The following is a 19,235-nucleotide window of genomic DNA, read 5'->3' on the forward strand; positions in this document are numbered from 1 at the left end:
AGTGGAAAGAAATTTTAAGAGCTGGTTTTTTAGTGTAATTTTATGACGAACTGGTGGTAAAGAAGCGCTGAAATGTGTGTAGGGGAAAACAAACTAAGCCGTTGTGGTAACTTATATTTTCTTCCTTGTTTCCCCTTCTTTTTGTGCGGTTTTTGAGGTTACGGGCTCAAGCCAGTCACCACTATGTCATCGGATATGTAAAGATAGTCCGTCACTTATCAGAAGCTTTCGGTGAGACCGAAATTCCTCGAGATTTACTCGAGTTCTTTTTATCTATTTTCGCCTTTAATTAAGATGCGGGTTGTTTTATCGTTTATAGTTGGTTCCGTTTCATTGGATATCACATTTCGAGTAAAAAATTCGAGTTTACCAGCAGAAACATGGCGCTATGAATGTCTTCAATGACAAATTATGTAACCCAATTATACTGGCCTTCGAACCCAGGAGAACGCCAACCTCGTTCCTAGGGTCCTGTCAAGTTGGGAGAAGGCAAACCTCATGGTGTCCTGTGTACGCGTAATACTGGGGAAATGCTTTAGTCGAAGCAAATTATGCCCCCGAAAGTTTTTTCAGGTTTCATTAGATCCCTCCGTCGAGACCATTGTATTTTTACTAAAATTCCCCCTTTTTCCCCATGTAGGCGTTAGCTCTTTTGACAACTTTTAACACTCTTATTGGATCAATAACAAATCATACAATCCTTCAATTTTCAGTCACTCTTGACACTTTTCACTTGAAACTGGAGATTTCAATATTGGCAACCTTAAAAAGTTATCACACCAAGAACCGCACTCACGTCACTCCATCTCAACAGAATGAACTTCTTAAAATATTACTTATTTTCTGAGCAAAACTTTTTTTATTTCTGATACGTGCCAATGTTGTACAAGATTGCAAAAATATCTGTAGTTATAATCTGATCCGGCCTGAATTTTGAAATATTAATTCCTGATGATGGTACAGTGCGTCAAAACGAAAAATAAAATAAATTTGATGAATAGCTATTGAGCAACACAAGTAATGATGACCACAACCTTGTCATTCAAAAAAATGTTCCCACATAAAAAAGTCGAAACCCCAGTTCGTAAAATGTAGAGTACTTTTTCACTGGTGTTTGTATGGAGCGGTTTTCATTTGAGTGAGTAAAATTAATCGGTTTTGCATCAACTACGCGACACGATTGGCTTAAAAAACTCGCGCCACTTTTTCTTCCAATTAGAAGTGAAACCCAAACCCAACCGTGATTCACATGCACTTGTTTTCCCGCGCTTTGCGTTAGCTATATGTCATTACTTCGAGTTTTGATTGGTTCACTGTATTGTCTGAGTCCTTTGTGATTAGTCAGTGATTACTTTGGTTTTGGTTTTACGACACTCAACTGAAAACAGCTCTAGTAGAGGAAGGTAAAAAATATTTAAAATTATACTACAAACAAAGTTCTGAACAGGTTAATTATAATAGATAAATTCGACCCTTTGCCTGTAAATGGCCATTAACAGAACAACCATACATTACACAATAAATATTACAATATTTCCATTTCTTGTGAAACATTCTTATCACCAATTAACATGAAATAACGTTTTGTATTGTAAAATGCATACATTATAATCCCGGTTTCTCGAACCCTCGATTTTTCGAACCTTCCGATAACTCGAACCAAAAGTCATATTTTTCCCCAAGTCAAACACTGTTATTTTACCTCCGATTTCAAGAACTACTTGATTTTTCAAACCAATTTTCGTTACCTTTTGAGGTTTCAAAAATCGGCGTTGCACTCTACAGTATTCTTACCGTTTAAATATGTTTCAAGATCGAAAAACTTTAATGTAAAAAGCGAAGTTTCCCTCAGTAATAACCTTATCTTACGTAAACCTGTTACGAAATATCAACGTTAAAAAATATGATCCAGCATCACGAAATATAGACATGCATGGAACATTTCCATAAATATCTTAATAATATTCATTCTAACTAATGAGAACATGGTGGGTCCACCAATACTTGTACCCATGTCTCCTTGAAAAATATGTCTAGTTCAGACAAGAAAATATATTAATTTAAATAATTTAAATTGATTTTGTATATTTTGAAGGCCAGTGGTGAGGTGACTGACTTTGGCCAGTCCATAAATCTAAAATTCATACCAAAGAACAGTGGCGGAGCTTTCCAATTAAATGTGCAAAAGTGTGAGGTAAAAGAAGATTAAATTAAAGCGATTTAACAATGTCCAAAATAGATGTAAGTTGCCAATGAATTTGGCGAAAAGCGAGGGAAAGTTCTCCTGCGCGAGTTTTGGCTTTGAAATCGTCAAAAGAATCTTATATGACATTTAATATTAAGCTCAAAAAATTGAATAGAACTGTTGGATTATAAAACTTTTAAGTTTTAAAACTGCATTGATTTATGACAAGAGACGCTTTGTTCAAAACAGATCTTCAAAAAAGGCTTTAACTATTAATCCGTCTATTTGACTTTCCGCCACACAGTCAAACTACCCCTTTCCTAAAATTGCATTAAACTATAAAATATTTCCCCGTGTCAACTGCTAAACACTTCCCACGATTTACGGAAGCCTTGCCATTTCCAGTACTGCTCGGTTTGCATCTCAGTCAGGCGAGAAATGGTGCGTTCAAACGCGAAGATTTCTTCCTCGGCCGTGAATATGGCGCTTGAATGAGCATCGAACTGTAAAATACAAAACGGAGAAGAACAGTCATAGCTACATACTGCGATCGTCCCCACAGATATCATATGCCGTAAACACTTTCGAAGGCAGCAGATTTATTAGCAGAGTCGTATCTTTTGGGTGTGGTTAATGGTTAAAAGGAATTAAAGGCGGGAAAAGATGGTTTGTGATTGGAGAGTGATCATCTTCTCATTCACTTTCGTGTAGTTCTCCCCTCCCCTGTCTGTCGCGCAACGCTACACTCTCGGGAGGGAGGCTTGGAACCTCTCCCGAGAGCGTAGCGTTGCGTGACAGAGGAAGGGAGTGCAAAACTGGGCTACGTTCACTGTGGTAGTACGGTTTGTTTGCTGCTAGAAGAGAGTCATTGCTTACAAAGGGTCGCTAGTTTTATGAAATTACTAGGGAGAAGTGTGCCAGTCTCTCTATCCTGCAGTAAATCTTCTAGGAAAACACACACGTTATTTAATGTGGACTTTCAGACACCCGTCAGTTCAACTTCTCCTCGACCCTCCAACATGTACCCTGTGTGCAAGTGGAGTTTTCCCCAAGGTCTAAGAGAACGCCGCGGTGGCGAGGTCAGGGCCGTGTTAGCTCAGGCCTTGAAAAACATTCCTCTAGCAGCCCCCTGCTAGTAGTAGTTGTTGCCACAGCAACCATCTTCACCTGTCACTTCGTTTATACCACAATAAAAGTCAGTCAAAAATCAAATTATCTTACATAGGAGTAAAAGAGACATAAAAATACCAACAAACAAACGGAGATGCTTACAGCTGATAAGTCCAGGTCGTCCATTAGTTTTCGTTTGAAATCATCATCATTCGTGGCTAGAGGAGTTGCAAGGAAAAGATCTCCGACTGAGGTCGCGGCTGAACATATAAGACGAATCTAGGCAAATTAAAGGACACTTTAGTTACAGCAAACAAATTTAACTACGAAAGACAACACTGTCATAAAATTTAATGTAAAATTTCAGCACTGCTCAAACACTTTTATCCAGACTAAACCACTGAAAAAAAATATAGGGCTTGTAGTCAGTGCTTATATAAAATAATGCATCGACTTCAGGAGTAAATACAAACAAAATGTTTATATCTAACAAACCACCACGCATACACACGATCAGATCAGTGCAATGAAAGAGAAGAGGTTAGGGTGCAAATAAACTCATAGCTTTAAAGCGGGAAAACAGCACATAGGATGTAACCAAATCTACAAGGCAGTCTAAATATTTGCCTCACCCTGTTGTCATAGAGAGCGTCAATGAGGGTGATGAATCTCCTGGCCTCTGTCTTTTGAAACAATGTCATTCTGGGAATGTCTCGTAAAATGATAACATCGAAGTTCTCACACAAAGCCAAATAATCCGCTGCTCCTAAAGGCTAAGGGAAAAGGAAAAAATTAAAGTTTGTCAGAGGTTAGAGTCCTAAGAATTTTTCTGTCGGATTATTTTGATCAGAATTGGTCACGTGGTCTAAACGCGATTAATCCCTAGTTTCCAATCAATTGTCCAATCATAAATCAAGCTAACTGCTCTCCGGGGAAATAGCGCCTGTGTGCAGCAACTGTGCGCATGCCAATAAAATGCATGTGATTCCTTACCGCTTGACTGGCTAAGCACTTCAGAAAACCAAGAAAAAGACTTTAAAAGTTGTATGTTATCGTATTGCCCGCGTTGAAGGACTGGAAAATATGTTAACTACGGTCAACAGTAGCCAAAACACAAGTGATATCCGTTTTAATTAGTGGTTACCTGGGCACAAAGCTCTTCAAACATGAAATCAGCGACTCTTCCACAAGTTCGCGGTGCGGTTAGCTTTCTTGTGCCAAGCACTTGTATTGTTTTAGGACCTGGATTGCATTCAGCGTCTTCTGTTTGTGAAACAATACAAACCACATTGGTAAGGTTACGGTGGCTTTTTTTCTACAAAGATTGCTTTTCCAGTGAATCAACCCTGCTTCACCGACACAGAACAACAATATAAGTCAAGCTGGCCTGAATAAATGGACTTTCTCTTCACATGCTAAATCAAATTTCCTCCTTAGTTTGACAGTCCTCTGGGATTGCAGCCAACATACCGGGTATTCCATACTGACGATCTACTCTATTCTAATTGGTTGTTGCTAGATTTTTGCCCTGCAAAAACATTTTCCATGGCAAGTTGCACAAACACTGCCTGGTGTCTGACTCGTCCCCAGTCGTTTTGATACAACACGCAGCACAGTGCAAGGTTGGGGAGCAATGAATGATGGGAAGGGAAAATAGAAAAAGACACTGTCTTGCTCTCTCACTTTCTCTCTACCCATCCCACCCTGCACTCCCACCTTGCCCCATGCTGCACACCGTATGAAGTTGAAGACTGGGGACCAGTCAGGACGAGTGTCACAACCCCTTAAAAAGTGTGCACTGTGACAAAGTTAATACTTGCTTTCAGCAAAAGGTCATCTAAGGCTTTGAAGTAACGTACCTTGCGTTTGTTGTTGAGCCAATGTAGCAAATATCCAGTCCAATTCACCAGTTGTTTCTGGAGTAAGAGAGCTGATGTACAAAAAAAAAAAGCTTTCTGTTGATGTATGATTTATTAAGCTTTAGTTGTATATATCTATATTAAAAGAAAAATGTCACAACAGAGTGGGATCGTACACTGTAAATGTGGCAGGGTACATTGGCAGTATTTAAGCAAGAATTTAATATACACCAGACAGAAAGGGAAAACTATTACACATACCTAAAGAATACTTTGCCGATGAAAGCCATATCTGTAAATTCAAAAAAAAATCAAAGTAATAGTTTAGAATTCAATTTATTGCTGAGAAAGGCAGAATTGCTCTTTTTTTTTTAAATTGGTTAAAAAATCCTATTTTGGGATGTATTTAACAGATATTATGACCTCACCCGTTCTGCGATAATCTATTCCAGAGTCAAGGCTGAGAACTTTGCAGTGTTTCTGAAAAGACCAAATACTTAGTTATTTATTAAGTGTTCACAATATTTTCTGTCATGATAATGTACATACATATAATTTATTAAGTTTACCAAACATTTAACCCATAATCAGTCCAGTCTATATTAGCGTTGTACTGCAAGAAACATTAGTTGAATACACATGAGCTCGCTCCTCACCATTTTCCATCATTGTACTTGCAACTGGAAGCGGAATGCGAACTGACGTCTGTCTACTCAGGTGAGCTTAGTTTTCAGTACAAAAGATTGCTACAAACTGATTTTGCTCTTGTAACTGGCTATAATTTCCTTGAGGTTTAATTTTGTTAAGGCAAGTTCAAGAAAACGGTTGGTCTGCCTTTTGAATTTCTTCTATCTTCTTGAATTTTCTCTGATCATGTACAAGTAGTAAAAGAGGTTTGTAACCATTTACCTAATGCTATGATTGGACCAGTTTCTCACCTTTAGAATAGGTATAAAGGGCAGGAAGTTACTTCTTTGAAGACCATTTTTGTACAAATCTAAACAACAATTAAATTATGCAACAAAGTGAATCATTCAGATGTTATGTGTTCATGTTAAAACAATGCAACATTATTTTTTTAAGCAACAGAGCACTTTTTCCGTGTTTACATAGCCTCATCTAAACAAGAGAAGGGTCGGGAGAATTCGAGACAGTTATCTAAAGCCGAGACATAGTTGAGGGTTTGCATAACTTTGAAGAATTCTCCCAGCCCCCAAGTTTTTAGATGAGGCTAATGTAAACATGGAAAAAGTGCTCCTGACTATTGCTTTTATAAAATAATTCTCAAAAATATGGGCAAATCCAAAACGTCACAACCGTGTTTATATTCGATCAATAAGAGAGTGCGTAGTAGCTCAGTTATTTTATAAAACCTGTTCAGCAACACAAAACCAAAGTTGGAAGTTGGGTGCAACTTTACCCTTTCCGTTACAAGTTCAAACTGTAAATTCTCAATACTGACTGCCATACATTTCTTCTAATACTAGTTCTGAAAATTTGATAGTACATAAACACAATATCTAAATTGATGATTTTTTTGTACTAATTAATATCTGATCTGTATCAGTTGGGAACTAAGACTGAGTTTGGAGATCTGCATACCGTCTGGATGTCTATTTGATGTAGCAATCATTACAACTCCTTGTTCAAACAGTGCAGTGAATAATCTCTTGAGTATCATTGCATCAGCAATGTCTGTTACCTGCAAAAAAAAAAAAAAGAATGCTGATGCAATCAAAGTAAATAACATAGCACATACAAAACAGCACCAGATGACACCTATTTAAGTGTGTGTAGCTTGCTACATTTTGTAGGAGAACGAAGTTCTGACTTCTCACAAAACTAATTTCTGTACACATTTTTTTTTACAAAAAAATCATTCTAAGAAATTTGACAATTCGAAGAAATATAATAAACTTGCAAATGTAAGCCTTTAGAATTTTCATGTTTCTCGATGGTACACTTCATTAAAATGTCCACATCCTCATCAGTTTGCTACTACAATTTTTGTATTAATTTCCTGTTAATTTTCTTACAATCAATTATCTAGTAGCAGAAATATAGGCACACAATGCATTAGGGGCTATTTCAATTATCTTTAACATGCAATGTTCCTATAACGGCTGTCATTAAATTTTGAGTCAATTCTAGCCTTGATCTTCACACTCCGTAACTTGCTACCTTTTAGGTGAATTAATTGTTTCATTAAAATGTCCACATCCTCATCAGTTTGCTAGTGCAATTTTTGTATTAATTTCTTATTAATTTTCTTACAATCAATTATCTAGTAGCAGAAATATAGGCATGCAAATATGCATTAGGTTCACCCTTCTTAACATGAAGGGCCTATCAAACATACTCCAGCGGTTGTTATGGGTTACTGCCCTTATTGACAGCCCTGCCTGTGATGTTACATATTAATTAAGGTCATTCCCCAGTATTGCATTGCGCATCCTTACTGCGCATAATTTCACGCGTGATTAGTGCGCGCGCATTAAAATATGGCGGCTTTTTGTTTACAGCTGGACCTTGCCATAGAGGTAAATCGTCATTTTCTCGCAAGCGAGTATGGTGACCTCTCATTTTTTTCTGTTGTTTTGAGTTGAGTAATAAATTTCTCTGTGGAAAATAAATATGGACCAATTCTCAGTGTGGAACAAAAAGCAATCGTCGGAAACGTGAATTTAGCAAGCAATTGTGACGACAATCATGGTGCTATTATAAGGATTTATATGGGTATAAACAAGGTGCTGTTGCTCCTAAACAAACATGGAGACCCCTCATTTTTATTTCAGAATATAAGTCCCTATAATATAAACAATCAATAGGTAAAGTTTCACAAAAATCTCAGTGCAGGTTCCATTTCAGTGGAATGACTTTAAAATGTTACCTGGAACTCATCAAAACATAAAAGCCACCACTTAGAGCTGATCTGTTCAGCAACTGGAGGAATAGGATCATATGGCTGGGCTCTTATGGACTTAGGGTCTCGTGGAGGAAGTCTGGCTTTAAACTTGTGGATACCTGCACAAGACAAAGCTCTTTGAACAAGATCTCCTAAATAAAATTCTTGGTTATTTACAACACAGCCCATATAAAAAAAATATTTGCTCCAATTGACCGTTCACAGATTGACGATATAACACCAAGAAAATAGCCAAGTAAAATTTGGTTCAGAGCATATTTAAGCAAACTGCTGGACGGTATAACATAGAATGATAGTATCATGTAGAGGAACTCAACAAAAACTGAAGAGAAATATTTATAAATAAATTGGAACCTCGCACTGATATTACAGTTTCCAAGTCAAAGGTTTTCACTTTTAGCACTCATAACTGTTTTACTCATTTCTTGTTGGCAATTAAGACACTTTACTCTCACAGTGCCTCTCTCCACCCAGGTGCATAAATGGGTACCGGCGAAATTAATGCTGGGGGTAACCCTGTGATGGACTTTCATCCCGTCCAGGGGGGGGGGGGGGGATGGAATTACTGCTAGTTGCTTCATGCTACAGAAACCAGAGATACTGTAAGCGCAGGCCTGATTGGCCACTTGGCTCGTATGCAGACTTTACCTGCATGTTTAATATTGTATAACAAAATATAGAAATAAATACTCAAAGACTAATGAAATGTTTCACAGAAATAATTATTATTAATATTAAAAACTGGATCACTGTATAATGCAATTCGAGAGTTTTCATTGGCTTAGCCATCATGGATTATACCATGCTCTACAAATGTGGTAAGTGTACGCATAATTTTTGGGGCATCTTTACTTTTATTTTAGTTAAGTTTTCTCTATTTTGGGGTGTTTTTAAGAAAAAAAAATTATTCCACTTGCGTTTGCTGGATATGAGATGATTATAGCCAATGTAACGTCTGCAGCGACTGGCAAATTCCAAAACGAGACGAAACAAAACAAGCTCTAGGCGTGTCGCGACAAACTAGTGGGTGGGACTACTTTACAGGTCGTCTTCAAGGGTAGACAAGTAAACCACAGAAAACCAAAGTTGACGGTTATCGGCGATTTATTACATCAACATAAACGATCGTAAACTGAAATAACAATATGTAACGAATTTCTTTCAATTTAGCAGAAAAGTTGCATAACAAATAGTCAAAACTTACACGAGACAAACTAACGATTTGGAATCGACAACATAACGAAATTGAATAACAATACATCAAAAATAGCCAGCGTAAATACTACGCTAAGATACTAAATAAGATTCAATCACAGAAGTAAACAACAAAAGGGACTAATTAACAGCTCAATGCTTTCGAGCCTAAAAGGTGGGTGTTCACTCTAGTAACGTTCCGAACACTTTCTAATTTAGACAATTATAAATCAATTAATATTGTACAAATCTTTCTATGTATTCCTTCACCCATAGCTATAAAAAACGTAACCTAACCAAAATGACAAAGGTACTCACATATTGGTCCCGCTTGAGCCAAGGGTTAGGAAATCAAAAAACATCAAGAGTTCAAGGTTGACAAGACCAAACGAGATGGAAAGAAAAACTACTTTAAAGGGACGCTAACTCAGCTTTTATATGCGCGTGGTGACGCTTAAAGGTCCGATTACAAAACCAATAAAAAAGAAGTCAACATTGTAACTACGTTCGTAACTAAGATAAAGAGACAATTATTAACTAATCAAAATTGACCTTTGTCTAGTGTCCTTAACAGCCAACTTGGTGCTACGCACATTGGCTGTCTACAATCTCATATCCAACACACGCTTGTTGAATAATTGTTAATGAAACATTTGTCAAAACAGGAATATAGCTGAAGACTGAATTTCTACATACTTGAGTGAACATCCAACATGAATGAATGAAAGTGAACTCTTTGTTTCTTTTCCACAGGAATTTCATCATAAAATAAATCCATCAACATTGTCTTGCCACAGCCTTAAACAAATACAATTTATGCAATATTTTAAAACCTTCAGGTGGGACATGCATTTCTCTAAGTGGGCCATATATTGAAATTGCTTTCAAGACACACAATCCATAAAAAAGGTCCCTGCCATAGGGATTGGGGGGAGTACAACTTATAAAAGAATATTTCCCACATGGGAACATCCTCCTGCTATAGGACACATTTCATAAGACTAGTACTCAGGGGGCATCACCTATGACTCTTCAAACACCTCCCATTTTAGGGTACTACCACCAACAGTACACCTCCCATGAGGGTAACAGGCCACTTCCTATGCCTAAGGGGTACAGAGTTACAACTAATCTTTAGGTGGCACTAGTCATTAGTTTGGATAATGCCTTATAAGTGATCATCTCCCAAAAAATATTGAGTTTACCATCAAGGGTGAGCAGTTCAAGTAGGAGGAAACTTAGAGGGACAGAAAGAAGGAGAGAGGGAGGGAAGACGAGCCAAAAGGAGGAAGAGAGAATTACAAAGCTTTAGAGCAAGAATACACATTATTACCTACCTACACTGCCATGAAGATAAAGACCAACAGGGGCTTTTTGTTTGCTATTGACTCTAAAAAACTAACAAACAAAATAAAGAAAAATTACCATGATAATGTACAGTTCATGGGTAATTTAAAAGACCACCCTAAGTTGAAAAAATTGTCATTGATATTGCCTCGCCCTAGCTGATTTGCATGAAAGAAAAATCTGTCTAAGTAGAGATCATCAGGCATAATGTAAATTCAGAATTTTTTTAAAAAGTACCAAGCTCCCTACCTTACTAAAAAACCCAGAACTAGTTGGCTGATAGTTAACTACATCATCATGCAATCTTTGTAGATGCTCAACAATCTGCCGTTGATATCTGTCAAGTTTCAGCTTTCCGCTCCTGACTGTTTCATCATACTTTTTAAGAGGGCCTGCCTCTTGGCTAACAGTATGTGAACTTTGAGTACCAAGGAAGTCATCTGAAAGTAGGTAATCCAGTGTAACGTGACAAGCTTACAGACCATAACCAATTGACCATTATAACAAGTCCTAGTTAACTGTACATTTTCTGTTGTTGTTCAAAAATGGTCATGCATCACTCCTTAACTAGACAATGAATTATTGATTACAGTGAAGCCATAAAACTATTAATTCACAGCTACCACTCATAAGAATCAATTATGCCCAATTCTTCAATGGCCAATACAATTACACTGACAATAAATAGCTACATAACTGCACACTGGAACCTCATCAATATGATGTTGACCATGTCACAAGGGGTTTACGCCAGCTTCACTACTTCTCAAGTTCACTATATCCGAGTTCACTACATGTTCGCTATCCATAGGCTGAGTTTGCTCCCTCACCTAACCAAGTATGGCTTGGGAGTCGATGAAAGAATGAGGAATAATCTTGCACAAAATCTTACGTCTATATATTTTTGTTTTGTGAAGTTTTAGTTTTATCAATAGTAGCGAATGAGCATGAAATAGGTAGCGAACTGGCAGTTGTGGGTAGTGAACTCGAACGTAGTGAACTCAACAGGTAGTGAAATTGGCATGTTACCTGTCACAACAGTAGGTTCCCAGCACTACAGAACTTCCAAAGTGGATTTTGAAGAAAGAAAACTTATCATGGTATGATATGATTCATGTACAATTCACCAAGTAACAAACTAAACAAATTTTTTCGTGTGAAAGAACTATTTTTGCAAGTGTTGATTTTTGAATGACTACATGTACAGCAGGTCAGTCCTGAATCTGTACTGAATAGAAGGAATATTTATTTATTTATTTATTTATTTATTTATTACAATTTAATGGCAGATATACAAAACAACAAACAACAAAAAAACAAGCAATAAGGATAACTTCTAAAAGAGTTATGTGACCCCATATAAAAACAAATCACCTCGTAAAATTATAAAAATTACAATAATTTGATGTTGTCGCTATTACCAAGACCTGGCTTGATAGTAACTTTGGTGATCATGAGCTTTTGATGGATGGCTAACTTAACTAAACTAACTTAATCATCCCCCACAGGACACAGGTCACAGGTCACAGGTCACAGGTCACAGGTCACAGGTCGCACTTAATTAAAACTTTGATTATTAAACAGTGAATCTTGTTACAGAAAAATGTAAGAAAAGGAAATACAATTCTAGGAAGCACTGAGAAACGCTGTTCTTGTGCAAAGAATTATCTGCGAAAATCTTGAGACTCTAACCCGGCAGTTGAAGTGGAAATATCCGGGAACTGCGGGAAATATGCAATTTCGTTATGGGCCCTGCGTACAAATGCGCAATACCAGGCAATACCAGAGCAAGTTTAAAAGGAATTTCGATCTTATTATCACGCATAGACGTATAATAACCAATATACTTACTAGCTGTTCCGGTTAACGTCGAAGATCTCCTACAAATCTTGATCGAAACACGGACAAAATTTCGTCTAAAACTACATCTCGAAGCCGCCATTTCTTGTATGACGTCAACCTATGTAGTTTCCGGTCCTCTGCGGTTGCGATTGCGTTGCGCGTGGTTACAAAGAGCTCGTTTAGTTTCCAAAAACAATTATTTTTGAGCGTCGAGCTGCAAATATAGGCGATCATGGGGTTTTTCGACAGGCTGGGGAGGTTGTTGGGCTTAAAAAAGAAGGAACTTAATGTCCTTTGTATAGGACTCGATAACAGTGGAAAAACCTCAATCATAAATAAGCTTAAACCTGACAAGGTAAGTGAAGAACTTATGGCATGGCCGCTGGCAGACATGAATTGATGTGGTTGCAGTAAATCAATTCTCTCATTAACGCACGGCAATCTTTACATGGTTAATGTACCTCTCTTTACTAAGTGTCAGGCGCAAGATATTGTTCCTACTGTTGGGTTCACAGTAGAAAAGTTTATATCTCAAAGGTCAGTGTTATTTTAATTTAAAGACGCTTAATATATATTTTTCAGTCTGCTATAAGTTTATTTCCTGTTTAAGCTTAATTTCTGAAATGTACTTGATCATTCTTAGATCTGAAATACTTAGATCTTCTTTGTTGTAACTTAAAAAACAAAAAAAATGAACCTGGGATACATGCATGTATATTTCTTGGTTTTAACCTGATCTTGTCGAGCTACACTGTGGGAAGGAGGGGGCGTATAATGTGTGTTTGCTAAAAGGCTGTTTAAGGCGGGATGCGACAGTATTACCATCTGCATCTGCCAGGGGTAATTAAAGGGCGATCTCTGTGGCAAACAATTAAACAGGAAAGTGTGAGCACACGGATGGGCCAATCAGGGCGAGCAGGTGCAAGCCAGTTGGCTGATCATATATTCAGTCGTTGGTTCACTGGTAGAGTTAATTAACTTGCAACTTATCATGCATGCACCTTCCATGTTGACGCTACATCCGTGATATTATTCAAAGTAGAATTAACTAAGTTCATCTTCTTATACTTATAAAATTATGATACAATATTTGTGGTATATTTGAACTCTGTGTGAGCTGTAATTAATTGAATTTCAAATATTTGCAGTCTTCGCTGAAATTTTTCACTCATGATTATAGGAAATATATTTTAAAATTCAACCAATCAAAATCTCTGTGTAACCTGCATTAATAGCTTTTGAATTTCAGACATCTCTTCCGGGTGAATTTGTGATTGGGGGAGACCGCCATTTTTAAGATTAACTAAAATAGCTCTATGTTTATTTACAATTATACTGTTATACAACACCTGTACCAATATTCATTGTACTTATCTTTTCTTCCTTTTTTTAGTCTTAACTTTACTGTATTTGACATGTCTGGTCAAGGAAGATATAGAAATCTATGGGAACATTACTATCAGTAAGTTTAGGAATAAAATGATGTATATTGTGCAATGTAAATTTCAAATATATAGTTTTTGTTTGTTTACTAAATAGTTAGTATGTATGTCTTGTTCCAGAAAATATGGACCATGCCCCTCTCATGGGAGGTTTTTTACTTTGAACTCCCTCACCCCTATGGAAGTTCCCGTTTAGCTCCATACTGTCCTTCGAAAATATTTGCTTTTAACCCCTCCCCCCCCCCCCCCCACCCTCTTGGGATTTCTATTCACCTTCCATGGGATGGGCATGGATATTTCCTAGAACTGCACTATACACAGTAGTTGGCAATTAACTCACTCAAGAACTGACAAGTTTAATTTTAAATAAAGCAAAAGATAGTGAAATAAACAGAATTGAAGTCAATGTTAACTTTATCTCTCTGACTTCCATTGATTAGAAATGCTCAAGCTGTAATATTTGTACTGGACAGTAGCGATCGACTACGAATAGCAGTAGCAAGAGAAGAGTTAGAACTTTTATTAAAGCATTCAGGTATGATTTATCAGAAAATAGTGAATTAATGTATATATATGTTGTAGCATATTCATAAACCAGTTGAGCATTTATAATTGTCTCTGTTGTTGTGTTCATTGTAACAGCCTAGTGATTCTGTGGCAACACAAAACATCAGATGTTGTTCGCTGGAAATGACAACATTTCTGCATGAACTTGAACAATCTTTTTCACCTTAAGATTAGTAACCTTAGTTAATTTTGTTCCCTCAGCACACAGCAGTATGTAATCAATTTTTTTCAAATAACCTTTTAATAATAAATGAACATTCAGTTTTCATGGGAAAACAGTACAGGGTACACTTTACATTGTGTACTGGTATATTATGACACACCATCTGTCAGTAAACTTTATAAATGGCATGGAGCGCACACCAAACTCTGTTGTAAAGCTTGTCTCCTACTGTTCGACTCCTGCAGTTTGTGACATTTACATTTGCCATTTTATTTTGAATTTCGATCTTGTTTTTTAGTTTTATGCTTCACATTTGTTTTTGAAGGGCTGTGGTTTACCGTGTTAGGAGGACTTTAAAGTAGAGTAGAGCCATTTGACCGAGCAGCGTGAAACTGCTTTCAGCTGTTATCTGTTGCACTTTTTAGAGTATGACACCTCAGTCTGTAGTTTATCATCAGATGTGTCTTAGTTTGCTTAACCCTATTTTCTATTTAACAATTAGATTATGAGCTCGCTATTTCTATGAAGTGATAGTTGATGAGGCCAAAGGCCAGTTATTTCTTGATGTATTAGTAAACTTTGCACCTGAAAAAGATCGCTCGGATGGACTGTTTACAATTGAAGTTGTGTGTGCGTACACATCAGTATTTTCAATAATTTCAACTTTTTAAAAGTCAATAAACTGTAAATGTCCTTTGTTTAGACTTCTCAGGAATTTAATTATTCATTTGCATCAAAATTTCCCTCCAAAACTTTGAAAAAACGAAAAAAACGTCAACATTTCCTAGGCGACCTCCAGCCACTGCACACTAATGGCTGATAGTGTTCAATGGCTCAGCCAATCAGATTACAGCATTTGCATTAGTATACTAGTAGAATTCTACTAATACAACATAGATTCGGTATTAAACAAGTTGGTTCCAAGTTGGTTACTAGAGAGACTGCCCACAGTCTGATCCATACCCACCCCAAGGGGGGTTCCTAAGAATTGCAAGGGGAAAGGGAGTCTCAAGAGCCAAAATTTTTAAAAGAAATTAAATATGAAACCAAACTGGAATTTCCAGGGGTATGGGGGAAGGGGGAGGGGGGGGGGTTCAAACAAAAAAAAAACCTTGTGGGAGGGGTAATGATAACTTCTGAAACAACATGTTGTAGCAGTAGGTGTTTTGACACTGCATGTGTATGTGTATGTCTTATGTCTACATTAATTTCTCTCCAGAGATTGAAAAGAAGAGGATACCTATTCTATTTTTTGCCAATAAAATGGATTGCGCTGATGCTATCACTCCTGTTGAGGTAGGATATTAAAGGAAGTCCAGTAATAGAGTAATTGACCACTGTAAGTTATTCAATCATATTCATTAGTACATTGCATAGTATTTTGTTATTTTTTATACGTGTAATTTAGGCTTGTTTTGCCACTTGAATCAGATACATTTTGTACAAATCAAAACAAATTAATATGTTCATGATTTTTAAGGAACTATCAGAATATTGATCTACCATTCAAGGCTTAAAAATGATATTTTGATTTATATTATATTGATTAGTCAAGAAATCAGTTGAGGAGTACAGTACAATGAAATCAAATTTATATTTAATTAAACTCATCAACAATAGATGAGCTTGGGGAAGGTGCCTGGAAAGATAGTGGAGCCTCGAGCACAAGAGCTGGGTGCATAGAGTAACCATGACAACCCTGTGAGCAGCAAACACCAGGCACCATCACACTACAAAAAACAGTGGAACCATGATACCTACCTCATACTTACCAGAAAGGGAGAGAGGGCATGGAGCAAAGTCGCCAAGCACAGTTGAAAAGGCAAGAATGCACGTGAGAATGAGCTGACCTCAAAAGCCGAGCTGTAAGACCACGTGACCCCCTGCAAACCCCAACCACTGCGCATGTCCACAACAGGGGAGGCCGCTGACCAGCATTGTTTTGCATTTAACTTAGCTTAAATTGCATTTAACCACATTTCCTTAGTAGATATATAATTTATTTAATAGCTGAAATATTTGATAGCTTTGATATTAATAAAATTATACCTTTATTTCATTTCTAGTGTACCCAACTAATGCATTTAGATTCCATAAAAAATAAACCTTGGCATATATGGTAAGTTGCGCTTGTATACAGGCAGCATGGGTATTACCATCAGATAGTAACAGATTGTCTATTAATTAATTAAAGGAACAGTGAAAGTTCTGTTCCTAAACATGTTGTATTGATAAATGTTACCAAATATACAAATAAATTGAACAAGAATATTCCACAGAGGTAAATAGAACAGTTTATTTTTGGGAAGAGGTGCAGGATTTAAAGGACAGAAGTTGATAGCTTTTCATCAAATTTGATGAAATTTGATACTAAACCATTTCCTCCATTTGGCACAAAAATATGCTCAGACATTATCTGTTCTGAGAAGAGGACAGTTTTTCCAAGAGTGCAGTTCGAGGAAAACTGTGAGCTTTGTGGAATAGATAATGTCCAACAGAAAATTGTTTCAAGAATTAAAATTGTGTCACCTAATAGTATTCATCATAATCAGACAGGTTACGATAAAGATTGCTTTATAGGTGAAACAATTCGATCTCTCTATAATGTAATGATGTTAACATTTTAATTTTATTACAGTTTGAGCTATAAAAGGGTTGTAAATAAAATGACTTTTAAGAGAATAATCCAAGCGAGGTAGATTTTCTCACCTGTAGTGTGCTTCTTATTACAGTGCTAGCAATGCACTTACTGGAGAAGGACTCGAAGCTGGAGTTAACTGGCTTACAGGTAAGAAGTAGTGCATTTTTACTGATTTACTGAGTGTCGAAAGTAACCAGAAAATTACATGTACTTTGGTTTTGGTTTTACTACGGTTTGAGATTGACTGAGTAGTCTAATTGGTAAGTAACTGGTTTGGTTTTGGTTTCATGACACTCAATTGAAAACTGATCTAGCTGTTTTTAACAATGTGACGTGTAGCTTTTGTTAAAATTGAGCTGTGAAATGGAATCACCCTCCCCAACCCCCTTTGCTACCCACCCTAACATTGAACATTCCAAGGGTTTCTTTTTGGGAGAGGAGTGACTCAGGGAATGAGGTTGTGTGTCCCCCAGAGAGTAGGGGGAATGCAAATGCTAAAGCCTGTAAGTTAGAGCGGTTTTCAATCGACTGTCGTAAAACCAAAACCAAACCAATTACTTACCAATTAGACTACTCAGCCAGTCTCAAACCGAAGTAAAACCAAAACCAAAACCAAAGTAATTGTCTAAATACTTTCGACACTCAATTGTAAACCACTCTATAGCAGCAAATAAGTTAATTTTTAGTTTCTTTTGTTTTCCAGATCAGATCAGCTCCTCGTGAAATAATGGCGCACATTACAATACGATTGTCTTTGAACAGAGTTTAATAGCACACCATTTTGTTTTTATCATAGTCTTAGCCTAATATTTATGTGACTTCAATGTAAATGTGCAATTAGTCACCTAGACAGGCATCCTTTCAGCTCACTATCCGTTCAAATTTCCCTCCTGAAGCTGTGAGATAAAAATTCTGACGAGCTAAAAGAATTTGAGAGACTCTTAATGATTTAAACTAAACGGTTTACCACCATCTGACAAACTGTCAAGGGTCACTGTTGAGCAATATTGTATAGTGTACATACATGAGTGTATGATAAAAACTCATAACACCTGCCACGGGTGGCAGCTAGCTTAAGTACAGGACTTTTGTCCTCTTCTGGGGCCCTTTCCATTCAAAATTTCCAAAAAAATTAAAATAGGGGAAAATGGTTCAGACATTTTCCTGAAAAGTTTCCAGAAAATCTAGAAATTGTTTAATTCCGAAAAGCATTTAAGCTTCCGATTCAACCGAAAATTCCAGGAGGAAGATTAAATGGAACAGAAGTTTCACGTTAGAAATGTCTGAAAATTTGGGTATAGCTTGCAAAGTTGACCTCTTTTCTGGGAATTCTAGAAAACATGCTGTTCCATTTGTCACTGGAAATTCTGGAAATTCAAATTTTTCATCGGGTGGAAAGCGCCCCTGGCCTGAACTTTTTAACCTGTGTATGCTACAGTGTAAATGTTTACTAGATATCAGGTCACAGTGTGCGTAGTGGCACAGTTATTCAGGAGACTGAGACCTATCATTCTGTCTCTGTCAGTTGAGATTCCGTGAGAGCTGTTGCTAAGCAACTTGATCGAATGTGACGTCATTCTGATGACGCTATCGGACAGGTGTGCCTGCAACTGGTTGTGCAAGAATTTTACGGCGCAAGGTACCCTGGTAACTGGAAGCAGTGTAAAAAGAGCGCGTGACACTGTCATGCGCATTTGCTGTTGTGCTTCACGGGGAAGGTTTTAAGTTGTAAACCAAGCGCCAGAAGACTTGAAAGAAAGTAAATGTAAAAAGTAAATTTTTAACTTGCTGCAGTGTATTGTAAATCAGTGAATTAGCTTGGCCATACCATCGTTTACAGTTCACTATTTATAGACGATGAGCTCAATGTTTCTATCATAGAAAAAATAAATGAAATTAAAATTAGCTTTTCTTCACCTACGCGTATTTTTGCTATTTTCTCTTCAATTCGCCGATGTT

General features: G+C 37.0%; 2 protein-coding genes across 3 annotated transcripts; one reads left to right on the forward strand and one right to left on the reverse strand.

Moving 5' to 3' along the window:
- Positions 1-836: 836 nt before the first annotated feature.
- On the reverse strand, positions 837-12,613 carry LOC110049373 (AFG1-like ATPase). 2 transcript variants are annotated; one of them, XM_089283098.1, is made up of 14 exons: positions 12,473-12,613; positions 10,871-11,061; positions 10,612-10,672; positions 9,971-10,072; positions 8,045-8,178; positions 6,757-6,856; positions 6,093-6,151; positions 5,583-5,634; positions 5,416-5,446; positions 5,155-5,225; positions 4,440-4,555; positions 3,928-4,068; positions 3,458-3,574; positions 837-2,688 (listed from the first exon to the last, which is right to left on the reverse strand). In XM_089283098.1, exons 1-14 carry the CDS (start codon positions 12,561-12,563, stop codon positions 2,542-2,544), a joined length of 1,413 nt encoding a protein of 470 aa, XP_089139224.1. In that variant the 5' UTR covers positions 12,564-12,613; the 3' UTR covers positions 837-2,541. The 2 variants fall into 2 exon arrangements, with proteins under 2 accessions (XP_089139224.1, XP_089139223.1); XM_089283097.1 differs by having other exon boundaries at positions 4,440-4,558.
- Positions 12,607-19,192, forward strand: LOC110049378 (ADP-ribosylation factor-like protein 6). The gene is made up of 8 exons (XM_020755170.2): positions 12,607-12,818; positions 12,939-13,000; positions 13,857-13,925; positions 14,346-14,440; positions 15,855-15,931; positions 16,702-16,754; positions 17,368-17,423; positions 17,980-19,192. Exons 1-8 carry the CDS (start codon positions 12,696-12,698, stop codon positions 17,997-17,999), a joined length of 555 nt encoding a protein of 184 aa, XP_020610829.1. The 5' UTR covers positions 12,607-12,695; the 3' UTR covers positions 18,000-19,192.
- The last annotated feature ends 43 nt before the right edge of the window (positions 19,193-19,235 follow it).

Source organism: Orbicella faveolata, unplaced genomic scaffold (genome assembly GCF_042242905.1).
Source record: "Orbicella faveolata isolate gen_17 unplaced genomic scaffold, um_ofav_v1 contig_12, whole genome shotgun sequence".
Taxonomy (NCBI): Eukaryota; Metazoa; Cnidaria; class Anthozoa; order Scleractinia; family Merulinidae; genus Orbicella; species Orbicella faveolata.

Excerpts from the sequence above, each read along its gene's own strand:
- LOC110049373 (XM_089283097.1), bottom strand. The coding sequence starts at position 12,563 with ATGGCGGCTTCGAGATGTAGTTTTAGACGAAATTTTGTCCGTGTTTCG. Across the intron at positions 8,179-9,970 it reads CATGTTGGATGTTCACTCAA|GTATCCACAAGTTTAAAGCC; the intron begins GTATGTAGAAAT and ends TGTCTTGTGCAG. Across the intron at positions 5,226-5,415 it reads ATCGGCAAAGTATTCTTTAG|CTCTCTTACTCCAGAAACAA; the intron begins GTATGTGTAATA and ends TTTGTACATCAG.
- LOC110049378 (XM_020755170.2), top strand. The coding sequence starts at position 12,696 with ATGGGGTTTTTCGACAGGCTGGGGAGGTTGTTGGGCTTAAAAAAGAAG. Across the intron at positions 15,932-16,701 it reads ATGCTATCACTCCTGTTGAG|TGTACCCAACTAATGCATTT; the intron begins GTAGGATATTAA and ends TTTCATTTCTAG. Across the intron at positions 16,755-17,367 it reads AATAAACCTTGGCATATATG|TGCTAGCAATGCACTTACTG; the intron begins GTAAGTTGCGCT and ends TTCTTATTACAG.